The 22,894-nt window shown below is 42.6% G+C and overlaps 1 protein-coding gene across 14 annotated transcripts in view; it reads right to left on the bottom strand.

Annotated features, from left to right (window-relative positions):
* The window catches only part of adgrb2 (adhesion G protein-coupled receptor B2), a 253,724-nt gene that overhangs the window by 98,755 nt on the left and 132,075 nt on the right, over positions 1–22,894 (bottom strand). For all 14 annotated transcript variants that reach the window (XM_057354076.1, XM_057354078.1, XM_057354082.1 and 11 more), the window contains 6 exons: positions 21,303–21,409; positions 14,545–14,739; positions 13,947–14,015; positions 10,647–10,755; positions 10,385–10,531; positions 1,294–1,369 (listed from right to left, as the gene is read on the bottom strand). In XM_057354076.1, the coding sequence (XP_057210059.1) occupies positions 1,294–1,369; positions 10,385–10,531; positions 10,647–10,755; positions 13,947–14,015; positions 14,545–14,739; positions 21,303–21,409 (703 nt within the window). The remainder of the gene's footprint in view (positions 1–1,293; positions 1,370–10,384; positions 10,532–10,646; positions 10,756–13,946; positions 14,016–14,544; positions 14,740–21,302; positions 21,410–22,894) is intronic.

Raw genomic sequence — 22,894 nt, 5'->3', positions numbered from 1 at the left:
CTAGACAGTATGTTCTTCTTAGACTGGCTGTTTAAAACAAGAGCACAGGGCAGTCTGTCACCAGCGTAAGCATTCAAAGTGTGGCCACCTTTAATGGTTTAAAGACTGTTAAGTGTCATGATTCTGCCGCTTTTTGTCATGTTTCTGTTGGTCTAGTGGCGGGATCATGGCAGAACCCCATGTTTCATGTGGAGGGAGAGTTTTGGCCCTGTTGGCCTTCCATACACCCTCTCTCCGGTCCTGTCTCTGTTCCCGCCCTTTCGTTGCCTCATTATTGCTTGTAATGATTTCATGCCCCACACCTGTTCCCTCTTGATTTGTCCCCTTATTTAATGCCCCTGTGTCCTCTGTCTTGTGCTGGGTCATTGTCATTCGTGTTATTTGTCTGGTGAGTTCTTGGTCCCTGTCAAGTCTAGTTTAGTTAATTGTAGTCCTTGTTTATGTTATCTCCAGTCTGGTTTCAGTGTAGTTAGTCTTAGTCCTGTCTTGTCATGTCATGATCTTCCCTTGTTTTATTATGCTACCCCCTCGTGGGTTTTTGTTTTGTTTTATTATTAAAATGTCTCGTTAACCCCTTACCCGCTGTCTGCGTTTGGGTCCTCTGTCCTTGCACCTCACCAATTCGTGACAGTTAAGTATTACATTTTGAGGTCTCATATACTGTATTTAAATGTCTGAGTTCTTTTGTATTAGAGATAAACCAGCCTTGATGATCCATTTTATTGTTAAGGTCGAACTGAATTTTTTTGTTTTTTTTTCTAAAAAAAAAAAGATTCATGTAAAGCTGCTTTATTTTACATTGTAAAAAGCACTATATAAATAAACTTGAAGTAATAGTTCACCCAAAAATGAAAATTCTGTCATTATTTACTCACCCTATTCACACCTGTATGACATCATATTTTGTCATATCAAAACTCTTTCTTCCGCAAAACACAAAAGAATATATTTTTCACTTCTATTGTATGGACACTAAACCAACGCAAGTCAATGCGTGTCAGTTACCAACATTCCTCAAAATATCTTTTTTTGTGTGTTCTACAGAAGAAAGAAAGTCATACAGGTGTGAACTGACAAGAGGGTGAGTAAATGGTAACAGAATTTTCGTCGTTGGGTGATCTATTACTTTAAACAGAATTTTCCAGTCAGTCTACATTTGTAATGTCATGGCTTCAAAAAGATGACTCATTGACAGCTTTTTAACAATAACTTACTCAATCATTTTCAGCTGTTATTTGAATGAATAGTAATACTGATATACTGAAATATGGATAGTTAAAAATGTGGACTTACTTGGGTGGAGGCATTATGAGGCCTAGGGTGCGATACAGGATCGCTCCAATGACAAAGTATGGCGTGTCATCTGATTCTACAAGCAAAACAAAGCAAGACATTAATAAAGCAAAACATGATAATTAAATAATTGTATTTATTTCTGAATAATGCATAAACTCTCAAATTTTGCTTCAACCATAAGTTACTTAATATGAATGCCCATTACAGAACCTGAAAGAAACTTTATTAAATATTACACAGCTTATCAAAAATCTTGCACATTTATATTTAAATACAGCCAAATTCACATGGCAGTCACATTCCTTAGCCGTATTTCTTTATTTCTGACTCATAATGTGCATTCCATCACCCATCTGAGCGAGCCAAATAAAAGCAGACAAGAAAGAACAGATCACAGCAAGAGAAAAACCTCCGTCCAGGGACCCAGAGAGCATCTGGACAAAGCCTGACATTTAAAAGAAACAGGAAAGAGAGGGTTCAGTGAGATATGATCGCCGATTCTTCTCGCAGACCATCTGTCTACTCTTCCTCACTGGCTCTGTTCCTCCAGTTCGGCTTTTCATCCCGTTTATTACGTTACCTCCTCCCCTCGAGTGCTTTTCCTCCACTCGCATCACATCGCATGTTCTTATTGTGAGACACTATTTATTATGGATACCTTTATTCCTCTATTCTTCCTCTCTCCCATTCAATTCTTCTTATTCTCTGAACACTACGAGCTTCCAGAGAGAGAGACTCATCCCTAAGTAAATGGCATCATATTTCAATGATGGACAACACGAGCTGAGAGGGATACGGAGGATGGGACGTTAAAGCGATGCAGTTATAGATGATGTAACGGACATCAAGTCCACATTTCATTACTCTATAGTTTGTCCTCATGCGGCACTGGAAGTTCTCGGCTATTCCGTTAACTGCTATTCAGTTCACACCGAGATGTGCCTAACAAATTTATAAGACCACCTGTCATAATAGAGAAAACACAAATATTTTTGGAAACTGTCAAAAACTGGTTTAAAACTAAAAATTGTATTGTTGTTTATTAGTCACATATCAAACTGAAACAACTGAATAGTTTTTTATTTACATTCTGAGAAACCAACAGCTCACTCCACACCTCCCTTTCAAAGCACTACGGTGGCTGACATAGAATTAAGATGTCGTCACGTTTTCACTTCTTTGCCGAAGGAGATAACGCATTTACGAAACGCGATCTGTAGAGCAGTTTGTCTGTTTAGGGCTACTATAGAAACAACATGGCGGGTTCCCTGCAAGGGGATATGTAGATAGAAATAGCTCATTCTAAGGTAATAAGAACATAACGCTTCATTATGTAAGGTCCTAAAATTTCCCTAAACTCTTCCCAGCATGCCCTGGGTTATGTCAAATGTATAAGGTCTGACATTGTATTGAGATATCTGGAAAGTTTGGGCCTCTACTCAAAATTGCTCATTTGTTTTTGTTTTGTATGAGGTGAAAGGGATGTGTTGGATGTTAAGTGGAAGATGTCTAGTAACAGATGATGTAACAAGCCCACGTTTCAGTGCTCCATTTTCTGCTCTTATGTGCACGGTCCTCACTGCTATTCAAAGCTCCTTCGAAGACTGAAAATGAACATTTAGACCTTTTCTCAGATACTTCAGAGGCACTGATTTCACAGCAAATGTTATGAAGAGAAACTTAGCCAAGCATGGCTGAATCACTGTTGCAATTTTCAGCGACATTTGGAAATTTAGGGCTTAATAATTTAGCTCAAAAAGAGCCGCAAAAACCGTCCAACACAATGTGTATAATCTCTGAAGCAAATAATACACATGTACCACGGAAACTGATGGCTAACATGAACTCACTAGTATTAATAGATACTCTAATGTAAGAGACTAATAAAAATGTCACCTATATGAAGGGTTTATAGCATAGAAACTGTGTGTATATGGTATTTAAATAAATATAGTAAGTATAAATATTTACTTGCCACAAAAATGTATGTATTTTTATATGTGCCAGAAAAAAATAGCAATAGTCTCATCGACTGTCCCCGGGACAGTGGGTCGTACATATTGTTGATTACTGTCTGTGAATGCTAATAGTAGTATTCTGAAGTATGTTTTCATGTGGGCAAATATATTACTATTGTATAGTAAAGGACGGAAAACACAGAATCCAGAAAAATTAAAACAGAAAATATTTGGAAAAAATAAAACGGATTTCTTATGATTGTTGTGTCATCCCAAATATTGCAAGCCATATGTCTCCGGCCCCTCATTTAGGATGCTTTTCATGAACTGGTCCCCATGACAAACATTGTTTTTATAAGTGACATACACGGGACAAACGCATCATATGTTTAAAAACTGAAACCATGACCCGTAATGAATCCAGCATTTTACTAACATTCGTTTGTGAAGCATCCCAGTGTAAAGTGACTTCACCTGATGTCTTCTGCCCATTCCATGAGAAATAAAACTAAAAGCGCCTTCAGAGGCTTAGATGTCGGGTGTAAATAAAGACTTATGTTCAGTCTTGGATCCAACAACAAAACCTCTTGTTTGTTTAGAAAACATTCTTGTAGCGCACAGAGTAGTCCAGTGTGAAAACAATGGTGGCATGTACTGTACAGGCTTGTTCGACTTGATGCGGCACCACAAGATCCGACAGGCAGATGAAATCAAAGTACAGCGAGAGCAACTCAATGAGGGCGGAGTCCATCAGCAGTCATAGGCAGGGCTCAATCAATGTGACGTCAGCTAACTGAGAGAATGCCAACAGCTCATTCAAGAGGACAGTTGAGCTTTTACTGGGGATTCAAAAAAAATTAATGGGTGGATTTATATTATTAGTGTGGTTCTGTACACACACTCCTGACACACAGATATGTTCAAACAACATAGGGGCCTTTAAAGGAGTCATATTGCACAGCTAAAACGAATATTATTGTTTGTTTTAGATGTAACGCAGTGTGCATACACCATTTAAAGTTTAAAAAACGTTGTATTTTCCACATACCGTGCATGTTTGTATCTCCTCTTTGCCCCGCCTCTCTGAAACGCGTTGATTTTTTACAAAGCTCATCGCTCTGAAAAGCGAGGTGTGCTATGATTGGCCAGTTCACCAGTGCGTAGTGATTGGTCAAATACTGCAAGCATTTCACGGAAATGTAACGCCTCTTACCATATTCGGAACATCAGGTTCCAAAGCAATTGTACTGACAGACGATGATAATGAGATTTACAATTACGCCACCTTAACTACGTGTAGACTTGGGCGGTCTTAGTCAAATCATGTTATGAAGTTACGTAGATTCGCCGGTGTGTTTACATGAGGCGTTTCAGGCAAGTCTGGTTGAGCATTCGCTTTTAGATAAAATGCATCTTTTGTTCCCACACTTTCATTTGTGCAATTTTACGTGTCTAATACATGCATGGGCAACTTATAACACACCAAAAACAGAGAAAAACACGTACTTCCGCCATATGACCCCTTTAAGAAATGTCTTCATTTCTTTAGCTTCTTCATTTCATGTTTTCCTGTCAGTACAGAAGACAGCACCATTAAGTTGAAAGGTACAGCTGTTTTAACCCATCCTAAAAATACAACCTCAAGTTGCATCAGCTGTTTACACAGAAAACCAGATAAATTAATGGCCCTAACACCCATAAACAGAGTCGGTTTGCTACCAAAGCATGAATACAGGGAGAGGTGCGTCTTCACCTCAGTGAAAATGGAGAGCAACAAACGTGAGTCATTTTCCTCAATGTCAGCAAATCAAATTCTAATCAGGTCTGCTGCAACTCCGGCTGCATGTTAAAGGGGTAAACAGATGACAATCGCGCCCGTCGGTCAGAACCGAACAGGGGCTGACTTGTATCTTTTCTCTATTTCCTGAGCTGTCACTTCAACAAAGCTGTTGTGTAAAAGGATCCTGACCAACATTTCCTCCTCCTTTAGAAAACCCTTCTGGAAAAAGCCAAGGAGCCATCTTATCTCAGATGGCGGTGGGCGGAACGGCCAGTGAGTTTGTTATTTTCAGCGAAGGGGGCAGTATTTAGCTAATGGTTATCCCTGGAGTGCCTGCAACACTAGACAGCTATAACGGTCATTTCTTTCATCTCAGTTTGTTTCCTTCTCATTTCGTTCTCATCGGAGCTCTCATCGGCTTTCATATCAACTCCTGTTGGCTACCTCCCGGCTGCGTGTTTTTGATCTCCAACGCTGTGGCGGAGCCAGGGGGGTGTCCAAGGTGGCACTGAACACCCCTGACATCCAATTGGCCAACCTGGGTGCCACCCAAAAATTTGATTCGCTACTTATGTTGATTGACATCTGATTTCGTCTCTCGTTGAACAAAGCTTTTATTTTGATGCTCCGCGGCAGTGCACGTGACGTCCCCGCAAACGAAAGTCAAGCGAGTAATCGCATCTTTTACTGCTATCTTTACTCTTTTTATAAAGGAAAAAAGATGTAGTTTGATGGATTGTACAGCACGAAATCTGAGATTTGTTTTTAAGATAGAAAAGAAGCATATGGATCTCTACAATTTGCTAAACAAATGGAATATTAAAACGTACACGCTTGCTAGCCATTTCAAGTCAGACTCAGACAGGCACGTTTTTTTGTTGAACCATACCATTATAGTGTTATCTACCTACTTTCTAAAGTTACACCTTTATGTTGTGTAAATGTAAAGTTTCCCAGCGTTTTCTAACCTTAGATGAATATAAACAGTCTTGGGAGAGATTTCTTTTATCATTCTAAGCAGGTGTACTTCATACAAACTTTAGAAATGCACATGAAGGAAGCATCGTATTTTAAACATGTTTCACTCTAGCCTTGGGTTTAGGATTCCTAAACATTTTTCATTGTGTAAGTTAATGTTAATGCATTGTTTACATCAGGGTCGGAAATTTTGGAAAAAAATGACAACAATGTGAACAAAACTGCCCTAAGATAATAGGGGACAAACGGTCCCTGCATAATAAAGAACTAGCTACGACGGACGGTGTAAATGAACGAATATGGATGTCAGCGTCTTTGCTCTGCTACAGCTTTGAGCATTACAGCCAATCAAGTTCATCGTATGAAAATACTGGCCAATCAGAGGCGTTTAAATGATTCACCGCTGAAGAAGAGCTCTACTGAAATGCGCCACGCTCACATAGTTTATCATTAACAACCGCGTACAGATACGCTGTAAGAAAGAGATTCATTATGTAGAGTTGTTAGACTAATGTATAACCCGAAGCTATTGATTATTTTAGTGATCTTGGATGTTCTTTGATTGTTTTCTATATATTTCCTGTTTGAATAACTGATTTGTGTGTTAATAAAGAATCAAAACAGTAATAAAACAATTCATAAACGCTTCTCCGCTTGTTTTGTAGCGTGTAAAACGCTCTAATGTATTCTAATATCTGAAAGTAATAATGAAGATGACAACATCAAGCGCAATAATCAGCATCGATGATTTTGTTTTAATCTTTAAGTCCTAAGGAATGAGTATATGTTTTATATTTATAACATCTGATATGCTGCTCTATACAAATCAGTTTAAAGACACCTCCGGTGCTGCTTTGTTTCTGTGTAAATTAAATTAAAGAGTTATCAGGATTAAACTGTTTTCAACATTTTCATCACATATATTTATATAATTTATTATTTATTTAATCTACATACATTTAGAATTACATCAATCTCATTACGTTGTGCAATTGTTTTGTATACATTTACATACAACTCTGGGAAGTAAATTATCACTTGTACCCTTATCTGCAATCCTATTATTTTATTTATTTATAATTCGATGCCAGGTCAGGGTTACACCCAAATTTTCTGTCATGTCTGTGGACCCCCTGAAGTAGCCTTGGCCACCCCCTGGTCACCCCATATATAAAACTCTAGCTCCGCCACTGCTTCCACGTAGAATCGCTCTTGTTTTTTCTTAACCGTCTTGCATGGTCTCTCTATAAACTATCGGCTGACTGCATTCACTTCTTCAAAGCCACGTACACACTGCAGATAAATTTGGCTGTCAGTCCTATTCTGAGTGCTTTATCTTGTTCTGTACATGGTGTGAGTTGTTTTAGCAGCTGATGCACTAAAGGAATCATGCAAATCGCATTTTTACACTGAACACACGTTGTGAGTTGGTACTGAGTGGTTGGTGGTGGATGATACAGCTACCATAAACAACTAAAAATATCTATGGACAAACAGTTTATAATGCCCGAAGAGTTACTATAGTTATCATTTCAGTCAAATCATTGCATGTCAAGCACCTCATGCACAAATAATAACTTAGGCCGTGTTCACACTTGACTTCTTTGACAAGAAAAAGTTGACAATGGCGCTTTTTTAGTAAAAAAACACTCGCAGCGTTGTGGTTACAAATAGCAGCCTGCAATGTTCAAAGATAGCATTTGTGCACGAAGGCAGCTTAGAGAGACAGGCTTCATAGGTAGCGTAACGTAAGTCTATTTGAATTATAAACAGAGAGCGTCTTTGCAATAACCAATCACATATTTAAAAACTACAATACTAATTTCTCGCTAGAAATGCAATCAGAAGTTATTGAAAGTGAAAATTAAACTCACATTTATACAAAACTATGCTCCAACGGGTGTTTCGGCTGGCATTTTATTTTTTAGAGCTTGAGCCTTCTCAACCAATCATGTTCCTTGCATGTTGTTATGGAAACGACAGGTCTCTGTCATTGGTTAGCTGTGAAAAGGGTGCTTGACGTAGGGCGTTTTTTTCAGAAAAGTTGAACTTTTTTCAACCTGAAAAGACGCTGTGAGCTGCAGAAAAAGACGCCGGCGTTATCGTTTAAAAAAGCGCTCAGGATGTTTTTTGAAAACACGGTTTACTCCATAGGATTATAATGTAAAACAGACGCTAGCAGATTCAAAAAAGTGTGAATACGGCCTTAGCAATGCATTTGGCTAAGCATTTATTGGATAGCTTGCCAATGTATTATATCACTTATGAAATATTCAAGTATTAAGCAAGATTTCTTCAAGAAGGTTTTTGATGTGCCTTTACATTATTAATCCAAGGTACTGTGTTATCAGACCTTGTACCTAAAAACAAATGGTCTCCAATCAATAGATAGACATTGTTAGGACCTCCTACTGGATTGATGGGCCATCTTGTATATCGATCAGTTTATTGTATGGGCCATTTTGTTCACACCTTTATAGACTCAGATGTTGATTTCACCTACGATACATTCACAATGTACTACACAATCTTTCAGGATTTACTCCTATATGTGGCTGTCACTCCTAAAACTTAGCAATGTATATGTGGCCTAAGATAGAGAAAGAAAAATGATGCAGAATGTAAAATGTGACAGGGGGTGAGTGTCATATAACACTGAGCAGTTCACATTAAGCCTGACGGTGCGGTCAGACCCGTGGCTGACACTGCAGTATCTCATCAATAACAGTGATGGAGCAACACGCAGCGATGGATCTCACATACTGTCACAACAACAGCAACATATGCCTAATGTCAACAAGCATAAGAGCTCACTGGACTTGATGATCCATTGGATGGGTTATAGCCCCTGGACTTTCAAATTTACAAACACACAATAAAACCCATTCCTTATATGCACTGACCTGTATAGACCTTCTGGACGACACTGGTCCAGAGGCACTTCCTGTTTTCCTATTTATATTTTATTTCACATATATAATTAAGTCTTAAATTTCTTTGTTTACAATTTCGTTTCTAGTACAATTCATGAAACAGGAAGTGCTTCTGGACCAGTGTTGTTTACAAAAAGCTTTCCTGTTGCTCAGTGGTTAGAGCATGGCGCTAGTAAAGCCAAGGTCATGGTTTCGATCCCAGGGGATTGCACATAGTCAGAAACAAATGTATAATACAATGCAATGTAAGTCGGTTTGGATAAAACACATCTACTGTAATATTTTATTAGATTTTATTTTCAGATTTTCTTATTATTCAGTATAAGTAATCTTCAAAAAATATATATATATTAATATTATTAATAGTAATATTTTAAAATAATTTTAATTTAAACTGTAAATAATAATAAAAAAAATAGTTTTGTAATGAATTTAGCTACATTTTTTGACAACAAAAACAAAATTTCATTTTAGCATTCATCTTCAGATAAAAATGTTTAAAGGTCACAAAAACACACTTTACTCAAGTGACATTAAATAGTGCAGTGTTTAAGAAACACCTGACCCAACAGTATCCGCTAACCATTATTAATGTAAATCAATACAATCGATTCGAGTCAAATATAATTAAGCGTGTGTTGTTAACCTATGGCTACAGCATGCTTGACCCTCTGACATGCCACAGTAGCTGGCGGTCGTTCATCTTTGCAACCAAAAATATTGGTAAAAAAATAACATTTTGATTATTGGTGTTACAATGACCACGTTTACATGGACGTCAGTAATCTAATTATTTGCCTTATTCTGAGTAAGCAAATATTACTATTAAGGTGTTTACATGAGTTACTTCAAGAATATCTTCCATGTTCCCGTTTTACATGTTTCACTACATAGTTCGATTAATGGCATACGTCATTACGTCCCTAAGCGACGCCGTTCGACGTTCCCTCCATAATTTCATGTATCAACAAACAGTTCGTCTTCGCCATGGTACCACATACAGTTTTTGGTGTTTCATTTATTTTCTAGAGTTGTTGGCATCTTTCTTGTTTCCCGTTCGGACCAAAAAAGTGCTTTCTTGCTTGAAGCCATGTTGTTTGCCGTAAAACGAAACAGCTGTCCACTGCCGTGCGTGTGTGTAACCTGTCACAAAGTGCCGCGAAAATTCCTACTCGCCGGTAATAGTGCGATTAAGGTGTGCACATGTCTATACCGCACTTCGATAATGCTACTAAAATAGGAGTACTCCACCCGTCTTAATTCCATTTGTGTTTACTACGATTATGAGTTTAGACGGATTAAGCTAATCAAAAAGCTCTGTTTACATGGTCCATTCTTAATCAGAGTATTGTCTTAATCATGTTAACATCGGATTATTGTTGTCTATGTAAACGTGGTCAATGTTAACATTGTGAGGTTAAATATCGCTTCCAACTCACCATCTGAAGACAGGGTGAACATTTCTTTGGGGATGAAGAGTTTGTCATCTGCGGATCGTGCCCAGTCTTTCATCCCTCTCCTACCCTTCATAGGGAAGTTGATGTCGCTGGAAACAGCCGAAACCGGCTCTCTCTGGATAGTGATAACTGGCGGGACCAGGGACACAGATTAGAGTCTAATATGTCTTCGATTCAAACACACAGAACTTGACATCTGCAAGGCTGGGCAGCGTGATCTTTATAGCATGCCGTGGCAACTCACTGAGGTTGTTGGTGACAACCAGAAAGCTTTGGAACGGTTTCTGAGCCTCTCCAATTAGATGAATGAAGTCTTCGATGACTCGCATCAGCAACACAGCACCTGGAGAGACCTGGGAAAGAGTCAAACACAAGCACAAAAACACACACAAACAGGAAAACAGGTTTAGTCAAGCCTAGTTTTGGATTGGATAGAACACACAGTGTGACAACAGCAAGCTCTTATTATTCCCACAAACACCACATCTATAAACAGCTAAGCCACGACACTCTGGCTGGTAACTGTCAATTATATGCTGTTTGTTACAGCGTAAAATGATGAATTCTTCCCTCCGATATTTTCATCATTTTCTGTGCGCTTTTTACGACCAGACAAGATCGTGCGAGTTTATGATGCAGTCATGAAAAGACGATGGAGAATAAGCATCGGGCACATCGGCCCGTGAGATGAGATATGTACCGTCACCCCTCCACGCAGCCGTGTTTATAAATCGGCATTGGGTTTTAATTCACTAACCCTTTGTTCCGGAGCACAGCGTGCCAAAGCCACATTTCACAGTGAAGTTCATGAGAATGCATAGCCCATTCCTCAATCTAATTGGAATTTCTCTGTTCCACCCCACATGTGGAAATGAAGGCATTCATGACTGTCTGAGGAATATCGGGTTGTTCTGTGCCACCGGGAACTCTGCTGATGGAGAGACAAATACCCCCTCCCCGGACGCCAAAGGGATTCACAGAATCTTTACTTTTCATTATTTGCGTTTATAACTCTTTACTTTTGTTTTGAATTTATCACAAGTTGATTGTAATACGAGGCAGATGGCTATTTATACGCAGCAGATTAGTGTTCATCGTTGGTTCAAAATGAATAGAAGAACTAACATCATTCTTTCCCAAACAGACTTCTCTTGGCAGAGAAAGAGACTGATTTCTAAGTCTGATGGAAAATGCTGATTTACTGAACGGCTGAACAAATAAAAGGTGTTCTGTCTCACACCTCAGGTAACTCTTATCAACATGCTCAATAGAGGTTGAAGGTACAGAGATTTTGAATTAAAGGTAATATCAAAGTATTCTGAGAAATACCATGTTCCTGAGTTATTACCACATTCAGTTACCATTAGAGATGCACAGATACTAAACTTCTCCACCGATAGACGATTATTCAGAGTGATATCTGCAGACACAGATTCTGAATTTCAAATGAATATTTCTTAACGTTCTGAATGTGATTAATTCATATAATGACTATTAATAGTGAACATCAAACCGGTGATATTTCTTAACATTTCCTATATAGAGAGCCGTACTCATTGCATTTTCCAATACCGATTATTGACCGATATATCGGTGCATCTCTAGTTACTATCATACTTACATTTAGAAAATACTATGGTATTACCAGGAGACACTTTTAAAAACAACACTGCATTATTATGCCACATGTATACAAACCATGGTGCATGTATCAGATGGCAAATTCATTTAATACTGTACATGTACTATAGTACTGATGATCAAATTCATTATCCATGGTATCTAAAACGATACTCCAAAGTACTGTATTACCACGATTTTAACATGGTAAACATGGAACTGCTACGGTGCTCTAAATATAATCTTCAATCATACTAAGATCATGTATGATTTCTTGAAGCAGGGTGACAATTTATTAATTCATGTGAAAAGACAGAAGGTGATAATTCACAAAAACATTTACACATTTGACTAAAATAGGTTTTCCAGCCCTTGAATTTACATTAGAATATTTTTCTGCTATCAACAGGTCTTGTTGTCGGTTCAGCTAGCAAGCCTCCAGATGGTCTTAAACGGAAGGGCAACAAAGCTGAGACGACTGCAGACAAACAATGGGCACACAGGAACACCTACATTCACACTAAGACACATAAACACAGTCAGAGGCTGTGATGTGCGACTATGAACAGGTGTTCTGTTCATGTAATGATGGTGATGTTATACTCAAAATAGCACACTGCACACTGTAAACCCAAACTGAGAAACTAAAACAAAAACATTAACACTACAACCACAAGGTATGCGATGGCTATTTATCATACAGACTCAACACTGTAATTAATGTATAGTGTTTACTTACAGATCTATATTAAACAGGGTATAAGTCTGATAGTGTTGGATTCATATTCTTTTTGTTGAGACAAATTTATAAGACCAATAAGACCCAATCAGATATTCAATAGAACACATGAAGTGCAAAATATAATTTACAATAAACAATAACTCAATTCTACCTGATTTGAGCCATTTAAGGTCATCAAAATTGCACACTTTACCTTCAAGATATTAGCGGAAATGTTAAGGTTTGAGGGAACATGGGAAACCGTTCGGCAGACTCATGAGAGATGATTATTTACAAGGTAAGGAGAGGCATGTCAAAGATTTGCCTGTTCGACTGTGTTTTTTCACCAAGAATCTGTCTCAGTCATGCTGAGCTAAGCACCTGGTGCCTGCCATTAAAGGAACAGTTCATCCTAAAATGAAATTTTGTCATCTACTCACCCTTGAGTTGTTCCAAATCTGTATACATTTCTTTGTTCCGATGAACACAGAGATACAGTATATTTGGAAGAATGCTTGTAACCAAACAGATCTTGGCCACCATTGACAACTTGAGGGTGAGCAAATGATGACAGAATTTTTATTTTGGGGTAAACTCTCCCTTTAAGTACATAAAAAATAAAAAACCAAAACAAGCCTCTAGACCTGCTAGATATAATGTATGATGTTTAATTTAAGATTCCAATTTCTCCAATCTCTGTCACCATCTTTTAATTTGCCTGTTGTTCACAATTACTACAAAAAGTATGTGATCTTGAGTGACTCTGAATTTAAACATCTCCAGTTTGTTCGGCCCTAAGGGCATGAGCTGGTCTTCAACTGAAAATTAAAGCTTCAAGGATGGTTGAGTTGAGGAAAGTTTATTACAGTGCAAAAGTGTCCTGTGTTGACACTGAAGGCACAGTGGATGGACCTCCACAGTATCTAAAGTTAAACAGGCTTTAACGGAGCGGTCTAATGCAAAGAGGCAGCTTTAATACCACATCCCTTTCCCAACACACTTCACAGTCCTCTTCCATTACACCCAAAGCCAGTCTGATTACATCTCGTGTTAATGTGCGAGATCAGACCGGGCTTTGATGACTCAGCGCTGTCTAAGGGGAAATCAACACTCAACCAAACAAAAAGACTCAAAGTTGTATTTGTTGGCTGGATATGCAGATTTTGGGGGATGTGGGTATAGAAGCGAGGACGAGCGTGTTACCTGATGAGCGTCTTCCCACTTCTCAAGGTTTTCAATGTCCAACATTAAGCTGACAATCTGGAAGAATTTCTGGAAAAAAAGACACTTATTATAATTCCTATAACGTTTATGTTTTCTGTTATTCTGTGGTAAGTAGTAAAATTTTGTAAAATGAACATTTGTAGGAAAAATATTTGTATTTCATTGTAAACCAGTGTGACATGCTATCCTTCGAAATAAATAAAAGATAAAGATTTCAAAACCTCGGATGTCCAAATTCGCCGTTTTTCAGGAAATGGAAAAAACATTACACTTTTTAAACGATTAAATACTGTGTTGTCAAAGTTGATAAGCACTTTTTAATACATTTTATTGGGTAAAATATTTGCAAAACCCAGTGACAAACATTAAGGGTTACTAATAATAATGATTTATGGCAAAAAATTAAATCACAAAATATGGAGATATAAGGTTTCAGAGGGACAGCAGTGATATGCAGTTATGTATGACCTTTTGAATTTACATTAAGTCTGCATTTAAGATATAGAAAAAGGTGTAAAACAAGCAAACCAACCACTAAACATTTTACAGCCATTAGTTCCATTACACAGATACACACCTGCACGTCGTCAGGAGCTGGGATGTAGGTTGCTCGCTTGAAGGTGTCCGTCACATTTCGGAGAATCTCCACGGAGAATAAGAGGTCGCCGCTATAATAATTCTTACGGGACATTAACTCCAGGAGACTCCTCACGATCTGAGACATGCCCTCCCCTGCCAGGGTCCTCTGACCCTTCGCAAGATGTTCTCGCAACTACAAGGCAACAGAGACCCTGGTTATATACATTGACAAACATAAACCCTGATTAAAATAAGCCGTAAGCACACAGATAAATCCTGCGTGTGTTAAATAAACACAGGCAGATAAACTCCAGATAACAAATTAAAACAGAAGGCTAACTCAGGTTATAACATAACAGAAAAATAGGTTTGTTTTAGTTGACTGAAATCAAACTCAGAGACATAAACAAACTTGAAAAGAGAATAAATAAACACGCTCGAAGGTAGACCCAATTTTAAAGGTAGGCCAGAAAACCTAGAGCACAAATACACATCATGCTTTGAAGCTGAAACAACATTGATCCGAGGCTGAAGCGAAGCGAACGCAGTTTGAAAGTATCGAGCCGCCTTAATCTACTCCCCATCTACAGTTAACCAAACTATGAGCATATAAAGTTGAAGCAACTTCTCTCTTAGTGAATGAAGTCCTTGTTTAGGGTTAAATGTCAACAGACGTCTAATGACAGTACTGCAGATGCGGGAGGTAGCAGACAATGGCAATCAAAGCAAATTAAGCATTGTCTTGATTATAATGAGGGGTTAGTGGACAGGTTAACGGCACAATCAACCCCGTCCCAAAACGCCTTAGTCAACTCGCAGAATTAAAACTCACTCGGAATGATAAACTTAAGGTCAAAGATGACGGCTGAGCAATTATAAAGTTCACATGCAGACAGCTACATCAGTAAAAGGACATTTATTAGTCATTATCAGACTTATTCAGAACTATGTTCCACTTTTTGTAAATAGCGCTACTGAATTATTCTGTGGCGGTCAGTTTTGCAAATAGTACTTGGATTCAGCTGACGATGTTGATAAATACTGTAAATACCAAAATACTCTGTCGGTTTTGTTACACTGCTAGTATAAACCACTTCGGATTATGTAAACAACACTGGTCCAGAAGTATTCCCTGTTTCAGTTTTTAACACTACATAAACATTTGAACAAAAAAACAACAGAACATTTATAACGGAATGTTAAACAAATATCTTCAAGATATAATTACATATGTGTGATTCAAAATAATAATAAAATAAATAAAAACTCAAACAGGAAGTGCTATTTTGGCATTGAGTCATGAAATAGTATAAATGAGATGCAAAACAATTCAAAACAATCAAACATCTTTCATCGGGTTACTATTAAAAGTCAAATGCGTCATAATTCACATGTGCAGTAACACGTCTTGGTTACGGATGTAACCTCAGTTCCCTGATGTAGGGAACGAGACGTTGTGTTGAGCTGACAGATGGGGTTCGCTCTTGAAAACCTAACAACTTCTGACTAGTTTAGAAAAGGCCAATGAAATTGGCGAATGAAATTTGCATTCCGCACTCCGCCCCTGGATATCCGGGTATAAAAGGGACATAGCGTGCTGCATTCATTCACCTTTTGGTCTGAGGAGCCTGAGCATCCCTCGACCGCAGCAGCGGGCGGCCAGCGTTGTGGCAAGAAGGACACAACGTCTCGTTCCCTCCATCAGGGAACTGAGGTTACATCCGTAACCAAGACGTTCCCTTTCTGTCGGTCTCTCGACGTTGTGTCGAGCCGACAGATGGGGTTCCTATGGAAAACGCCACAGCGCTGTGCCGCGTCACAATCTCTAGCGGAGCGACGCTGGCTGGCCTGGGCGAGTCAGACGTGAGCCCTAGCGCGAAATTGTAACCGTCCAGTGGAGAGGTAGGGGGTCCCAGAGCTTTTGAAGAAAAGGTGGGAAGCCCCTGCCACCGGCCGTCACGGGCGGAGGCCTTGATTCTCTAACAGCGAGAAGCCGCCCGGCACCGTAAGGGCCACTGGGTAAGCATTTTCCCCCCCTGGAGGAAAAACGCTACAGAGACCACTACCTCCCCATAGGGAGGAATTAGTGGAGACACCACATGGTCTCACCATCAGGGGAGAACTAGGGAGGTCATGGGTTGCCAAGGTGGGAACCATTCATGAGGATACATCAGACGGTACCGCCCATGGGGAGGGGTTACCACGTCTGGAGCACTAGGTCCGGTTAGAGCTATGTGGTAGATAACTCAACTGTTCCCCGGCCTAAGGGGGCAGGGATGCTCTGCCCAGCCTGCCCACAGGAAGGTGTTTAGTGATGGATGGAATGCCTGTTCTTTACCCAGTGGGGAAAGAAGGGAGGCGTAATATAGCCATTGATCCCCCTAGAGGAAGGGGGAAGGGCTTTCGCAGGCGTACGCCCTACCGGCTGCCGGTCCTACATCAGGACACAAGCTGACACCGGTTCCACGCGTAGGTATTAGAACCTCGCGAAGGTGTTGGGCGTAGCCCAACCCCCAGTTCTGCAGGTGCCTGCCAGAGACGTGCCCTGAGCCAGTGCCCTCGTAGCGACGGCATCCACTGGCTGATCCAGTGCACCAGCCTCTGTTTGGAGACAGCACTCCCCTTCTGCTGATCTCCAAAACAGACAAAGAGCTGTTCAGAGCTTCTGAAGCTCTGCGTGCGGTCCAAGTAGAGGCGCAGTGCGTGTACTGGACACAACACGGATGGGGTTGGGTCTTCCTCCCTGGTGGGGAGTGCCTGCAGGTTCACCACCTGGTCTCTAGGGGGAGTGGTGGGAACTTTGGGCACGTAGCCGGGCCGGGGTCTCAGGAACACGTGAGAATCACCGGGCCCGAGTTCTAGGCAATCTGTGGACACGGAGGGTGATTGTAGGTCCCCTACCCTTTTGGAGGTGAGCGCCATCAGGAGAGCCGTCTTTATCGTGTGGTGAGAAAGAGCGGCAGCTCCGAGGGGCTCGAAGGGGGGGCCTCTTGAGGCCCGCCGCCTAGGTCGTAAGAGGGTACGGAGCGCGGACGAGGCGGTAGCCTTCTCGTGCTCCTTAGGAACCTAATGACCAGGTGATGCTGTCCCAGAGGCTTCCCAGCAACTGGGTCGTGATGAGCGGCCGTAGCGGCTACATACACTCCCAGTGTGGAGGGGGGAGAGGTTACTCTCCAGTCTCTATTGAGGAAGGGAAACCCATTCCCGATTGAGCAACTCCGCGGGTCTTCTCTCCGAGAAGAGCACCAGGAAGAGAAGAGGCGCCACTTATGGGCGTATGGCCGGCTAGTGGCCGATGCCCTAGCCTGAGTGATGTCCCAACCACCGCAGGGGGTGGGCCACTCAGGATCTTCTCGGCCCGTCCAGACATGGAGGTTCCAGGGGTCTGCCTGGGATGCTGTAACGTGTCCCTTCCCCTGGGAAAGCAGGTCCTTCGCCAGGGGGAGCGGCCAGGGGGGAGTTATTGTCAAGAGCCTTAGCTCCAAGAACCAAGTTCGGTTAGGCCAATAGGGCGTAACTAGTACCACTTGATGCTCCTCTTCCCTGGCCTTGCACAAGACCTGTGCAATGAGGCTCACTGAGGGGAAGGCGTACTTCCGCTTACCCTGCGGCCAGCTGTGCGCTAGGGTATCCGTGCCGAGGGGGCCCTCGCTCAGGGAGTACCAAAGCAGAAATGGGAGGAGTCCAGGGAGGCAACAGATCCACCTGCGCCTGGCCGAACTGCTCCCATATGAGCTGGACTGCGCGGGGATGGAGTCGCCACTCTCCGTGAGGCGTCAACTGACGAGAGAGCACGTCGGCTGTCTGGTTCAGGTCGCCTGGGATGTGTGTGGCTTGCAGGGAGCTGATCACCTGCTGACTCCAGAGGAGGAGGCGTCGGGCGAGTCGTGTTAGCTGCCGTGAGCGAATGCCACCCTGACGATTAATAACGCCACGGCAGCTGTGCTGTCCTGACCAGACCAGCACGTGCTTGCCCTGCACGAGAGGTTGCCACCTCTTCAGTGCAAGTAGCACAGCCAACAACTCTAGGCAGTTGATATGCCAATGCAGGCGGGGGGCCGTCCACCGCCCCGACACTGCGCGCCCGTTGCACACAGCACCCCAACCCTGCAGGAAGGCAACCGTCATCACCACGACGTTCCTTGCCCCTGCCCTAGAGGGACCCTGTCCGCAAGAAGGTCATTGAAGACCAGGGGTCAGGGTGCGTCCGCAGAAAGGTGTGATGACCATATGCCTGCTGCCGGTGTGCCACGCTCTCCAGGGAACCCATCTCTGTAGCTAGTGTTGGAGCGGTCGCATGTGCATCGACCCGAGGGGGACCAACCCCACCAAGGATGCCATGTGCCCTGGAGCCTCTGAAAGTTTCAGGGGGACCGCTGACTGCCTGAAGTGTTTCAGGCAGTTCAACACTGACTGAGCGTGCTCTGAGTCAGTCACGCTGTCATGGGGACAGAGTTGAGTTCCCTACTGAGAAAGAAGATGGTCTGCACAGGGGAGAGCTTGCTCTTTTCTCGGTTGACCTGTGGTCCCAACCGATCTAGGTGCCGGAGCACTAGGTCCCTGTGTGTACACAACAGATCTCGCGAGTGTGCCCAGATGAGCCAGTCGTCGAGATAGTTAGTACCCGCACACCTCTCTCCCCGAGGGGAGTGAGGGCGGCTTCCACAATCTTCGTGAAGACTCGTGGGGAAAGGGACAGACCAAAAGGGAGGACTCTGTACTGATACGCCCGCCCGAAAGTGGGGTGGTTCGACTCCCAGGGGGTGGTTCGATGGCTGGCAGTGTGGATTCCTTGCCGTGGAGAAGCCCCCGGGGAGGAGATCGGCTCTGCTGACTTACCTGCCTGGCGATGATGTAGCACAACGCACTGTCGACTGAGAGTGCTGAGGGCTACTGATTATCCTCGACATTGGGTCTCGCCGTGACGCAACATCGAGTTGCCGAACACCGTCGTGTAGAGGGTGAGAGTGGCTGTGATACACACCCAGGGAGAGAGAACTCTTAAGAGAGTGGGCCGTTGGGGACAGGGCAGGAACCGTCCCGGATCGACCACCCAGCGTGGAATGGCTGGTGTCGGGCCCGATGGTATTCTCGATCTCCCCGGTGTCTTCTCATGAGGGCCGCTGCTTTTGCCGCGACTGCTGACGGGGTGATGGTCTCCTCCTCTATGTCTCTTCCGGGAGGCCGTCTGAGTGGGGGGAACCAGAGCCAGAGGGTGTCGAAGAGGACCAGGGCTGCTGGGAAGCAGACGGTGCACGAGACTTGACGGCAGAGGCGGCCGAGTCGCGGCGCGGGAGGATATGCTTGATATCCTCTGTCTGCTTCTTTACTGTCGAGAACTGCGGGTCGACAGAATCACCAACCAGCCCCCCCCCCCTGCAAGATGGGTGCGTCAAGAAAGCGGACCTTCTTGGCGTTACTCATCTATGCAAGGTTCGGCTAGAGGAGTTTCTCATGGACCGCAAGTGTGACATCGCGAACACTCGCGGTCACCTTGGTCGCCCATAGAGGGAGGTCGGTGGCGGCGCGGAGTTCCTGCATAAGCGCTGGGTCGGTCTTACCCTCGTGGAGCTCTCACAACACCTTGGCCTGGCAGGAGCCATAGCGTGGAGAGGAGGCCGCTTGGCCCGCAGCAATGCAAGCTCTCGACACGAAAGATGCCGAGACCCTACATGCTTTGGACGGGAGTCTAGGTCGAGCCCCCCAGGTGGCCGCCGCCAGTGGCTGGCGGATTAACACTCACAGTGATCCTCATATCACCCTCGCTGCTTGCCGTAGCGGATGGCAGGGCCGTAGTCCTGCCGTCACGGAACGGGGAGCAGACGAGGTGGTGGCTGAGTCCCGTGGAAACACAGCCACCCGTGACGCAACGTCTGAATCGTCAACCGCCCGCAGTGCGGGCAGGACGTATCCACAATGTCTGCCCCAGCATACTGGAAGCAGACATCGCGTCCATCCCCCTCCTCGATGTGTGTGTTGCACCCATGAGAACAGTGGGACATGCCATGCTGGAGAAATTTTCTCTTTTAGAGAAAAAAACTCGTACTCTTCTGGCACTGCCGAGATGCCCAGGGGAAGTCGCTGCAGGAAGGGACCGTCCGCTGCATCACGTCATAAGATTCCAGCAGTAATTCGGCGTAGAGATGAAGTCTCGAAGTCAATCAGAGTGAAGGCTCCGAAGAACAAAAGGTGAATGAATGCAGCACGCCGTCTCCCTTTTATACCCGGATATCCGGGGGCAGAGTCCGGCATGCAAATTTCATTCGCCAATTTCATTGGCCTTTTCTAAACTAGTCAGAAGTTGATAGGTTCTCAAGAGCGAACCCCATCTGTCGGCTCGACACAACGTCGACAGACCGACAGAAAGGGAACCATATTTTACCATGTGCACCACACATCAACATGTGTTAAACGAATAGATCACCCAAAAAATGATTTCATCATTTTCCCACCCTCATGTCATTCAAAACCTGTACAACTTTCTTTCTTCCACAGAACACAAAAGAAGGTACAGTATTTTAAAGAATGTTGTTAACCAGAGAACACTGGACCCCATTGACTTGCATGGACACAAAACCACTGAGACGTTTCTCAAAATACCTTCCTTTGTGTTTCACAAGTTTTAAACGACACGAGGGTGAATAAATACTGACAGAATTTAAATTTTGGGGTAAACTATCCCTTTCAGTCAGCATCACACCGTCTGGCAGGTTTGTGATAGAGTACATTTTGGAGCATGAATAGGAAGTCACTTACAGATAAATGTAAATATCTATATTCAAGTGAGACACATCGGGCGAAGCTCGGAGGACCCCAGTAAGCAACTCCATTAACGTCCAGCAAACATCGACGACTAGCAGATCCTTCAAAGAGAGAGCAGAAGAAAAGAGATCATTATCACCGTTGCGCACAGGCAATAACATCACATCAAGGTTTGACAGACATCGACTCGCCGATGCTCAGACGCTTTTATAAAGACTTCTGCGGGATGTGGCATGATGATGATGCGTCTGGGGATAATGTCTGTTTTGAGTATGCAATTTTACACCACTATACACTCTCAATTTTGCTTACAGTTACTGTCACTTGCATCATTAGGTCACAGACGTTAAGAGTTGACCGTGGCTTTACCCCGGCATTCATGCTGGGATAACATCATCCCCGAAAACACTCGTGGAGAATGCAGGCAAACAAAAAAAATGAAGCTGAAACCGTAGAGACTCTGAAGAAATTTGTTTATCTTTTGGGGTTAGTTTGTTTGCGAGCGCCTGGGCGGGAACATGGAGTTGAAATAGATTAAAGCTCGGCGTTGACCTCATTCAACACTGCTCTGCACTCCCACTTCAAAGACATCATTTATTAGGTCTTTCTGTTTTTATTAGGTAAAAATCACACAGCGCCTGGGGTGTCTTTCTTCACTAGTTGCTGAGAATTATTGCATAGTATACTCCGAGGACATATATATCACCGAATGCTCTCATACTGGGCAGGGAAAATGTAGAAATTCCAGTGCAATGCTGTATGCGTGACATCGAAAGTAGGACGTTAATGGAACATAGCAGAAGGTTGTGACAATATGACATTTAATGTCCAAAAAACAAGAGGCGTATGGGCCAATATACTGTATACTCCGAGGCAACGTGTGACATTTCATCTTTTGTCTTCAACAGCAATGGTATCTTGATTGGTTCTTTTGATATCATTGCACACATATATTAACTCTCAGCAGAGGCACATCGGGCTGTAAACATCCTCATTAAGTTCCCTCTCATACACCACTAATTCATCCCGATGGGCTTAAAAACCGAATGCTGATTAATTGTGTGTAAACCAACTTATTTTGAGTGGGATCGTGGGCCTGTTGTGTGATGTTGGTCTTGGAAAATGAGTGATGCCGTCTCTGATGGAGTTTTATAATGTGGTTTAACCGATCATAAAATCTGCTAATAAAGTTGTTGTCACAGTGAGAGCACAAAACAAATGGATTAGATTGTATTATATATGGCATGTTTGGCTGTAGTCTAAACAATATTACGCTTTGCTTTTATGGGATGTAGGCAAAGATGTAACTCTCAAGCTAATCAAGCTAAGATCATTAACTTCTCCTGAGCGCTCTTAATTTACTACTAATTTGTAATTTAGATGAAGATTTTATCCAAAGCGACATACAGACTCTGTTTTTGAGGGACGGTCCACCTGGAATTATTTGTGCTTTACTTTATGCAATGGTGAAAGAATGGATCACAGCTTACCTGGTTATCAACCCAGATCTGTGACCACTATGCCACCCTTTATTTTTATTATTAGTAGACATATTCTGGCTTTGTTTAGTTATGTTAGACATGTGC

This window comes from Triplophysa rosa, linkage group LG16, assembly GCF_024868665.1.
Source record: "Triplophysa rosa linkage group LG16, Trosa_1v2, whole genome shotgun sequence".
NCBI lineage: Eukaryota > Metazoa > Chordata > Actinopteri > Cypriniformes > Nemacheilidae > Triplophysa > Triplophysa rosa.
Note: the sequence above shows the minus strand (reverse complement) of the source record. Positions and strands in the feature narration are given on the sequence as shown.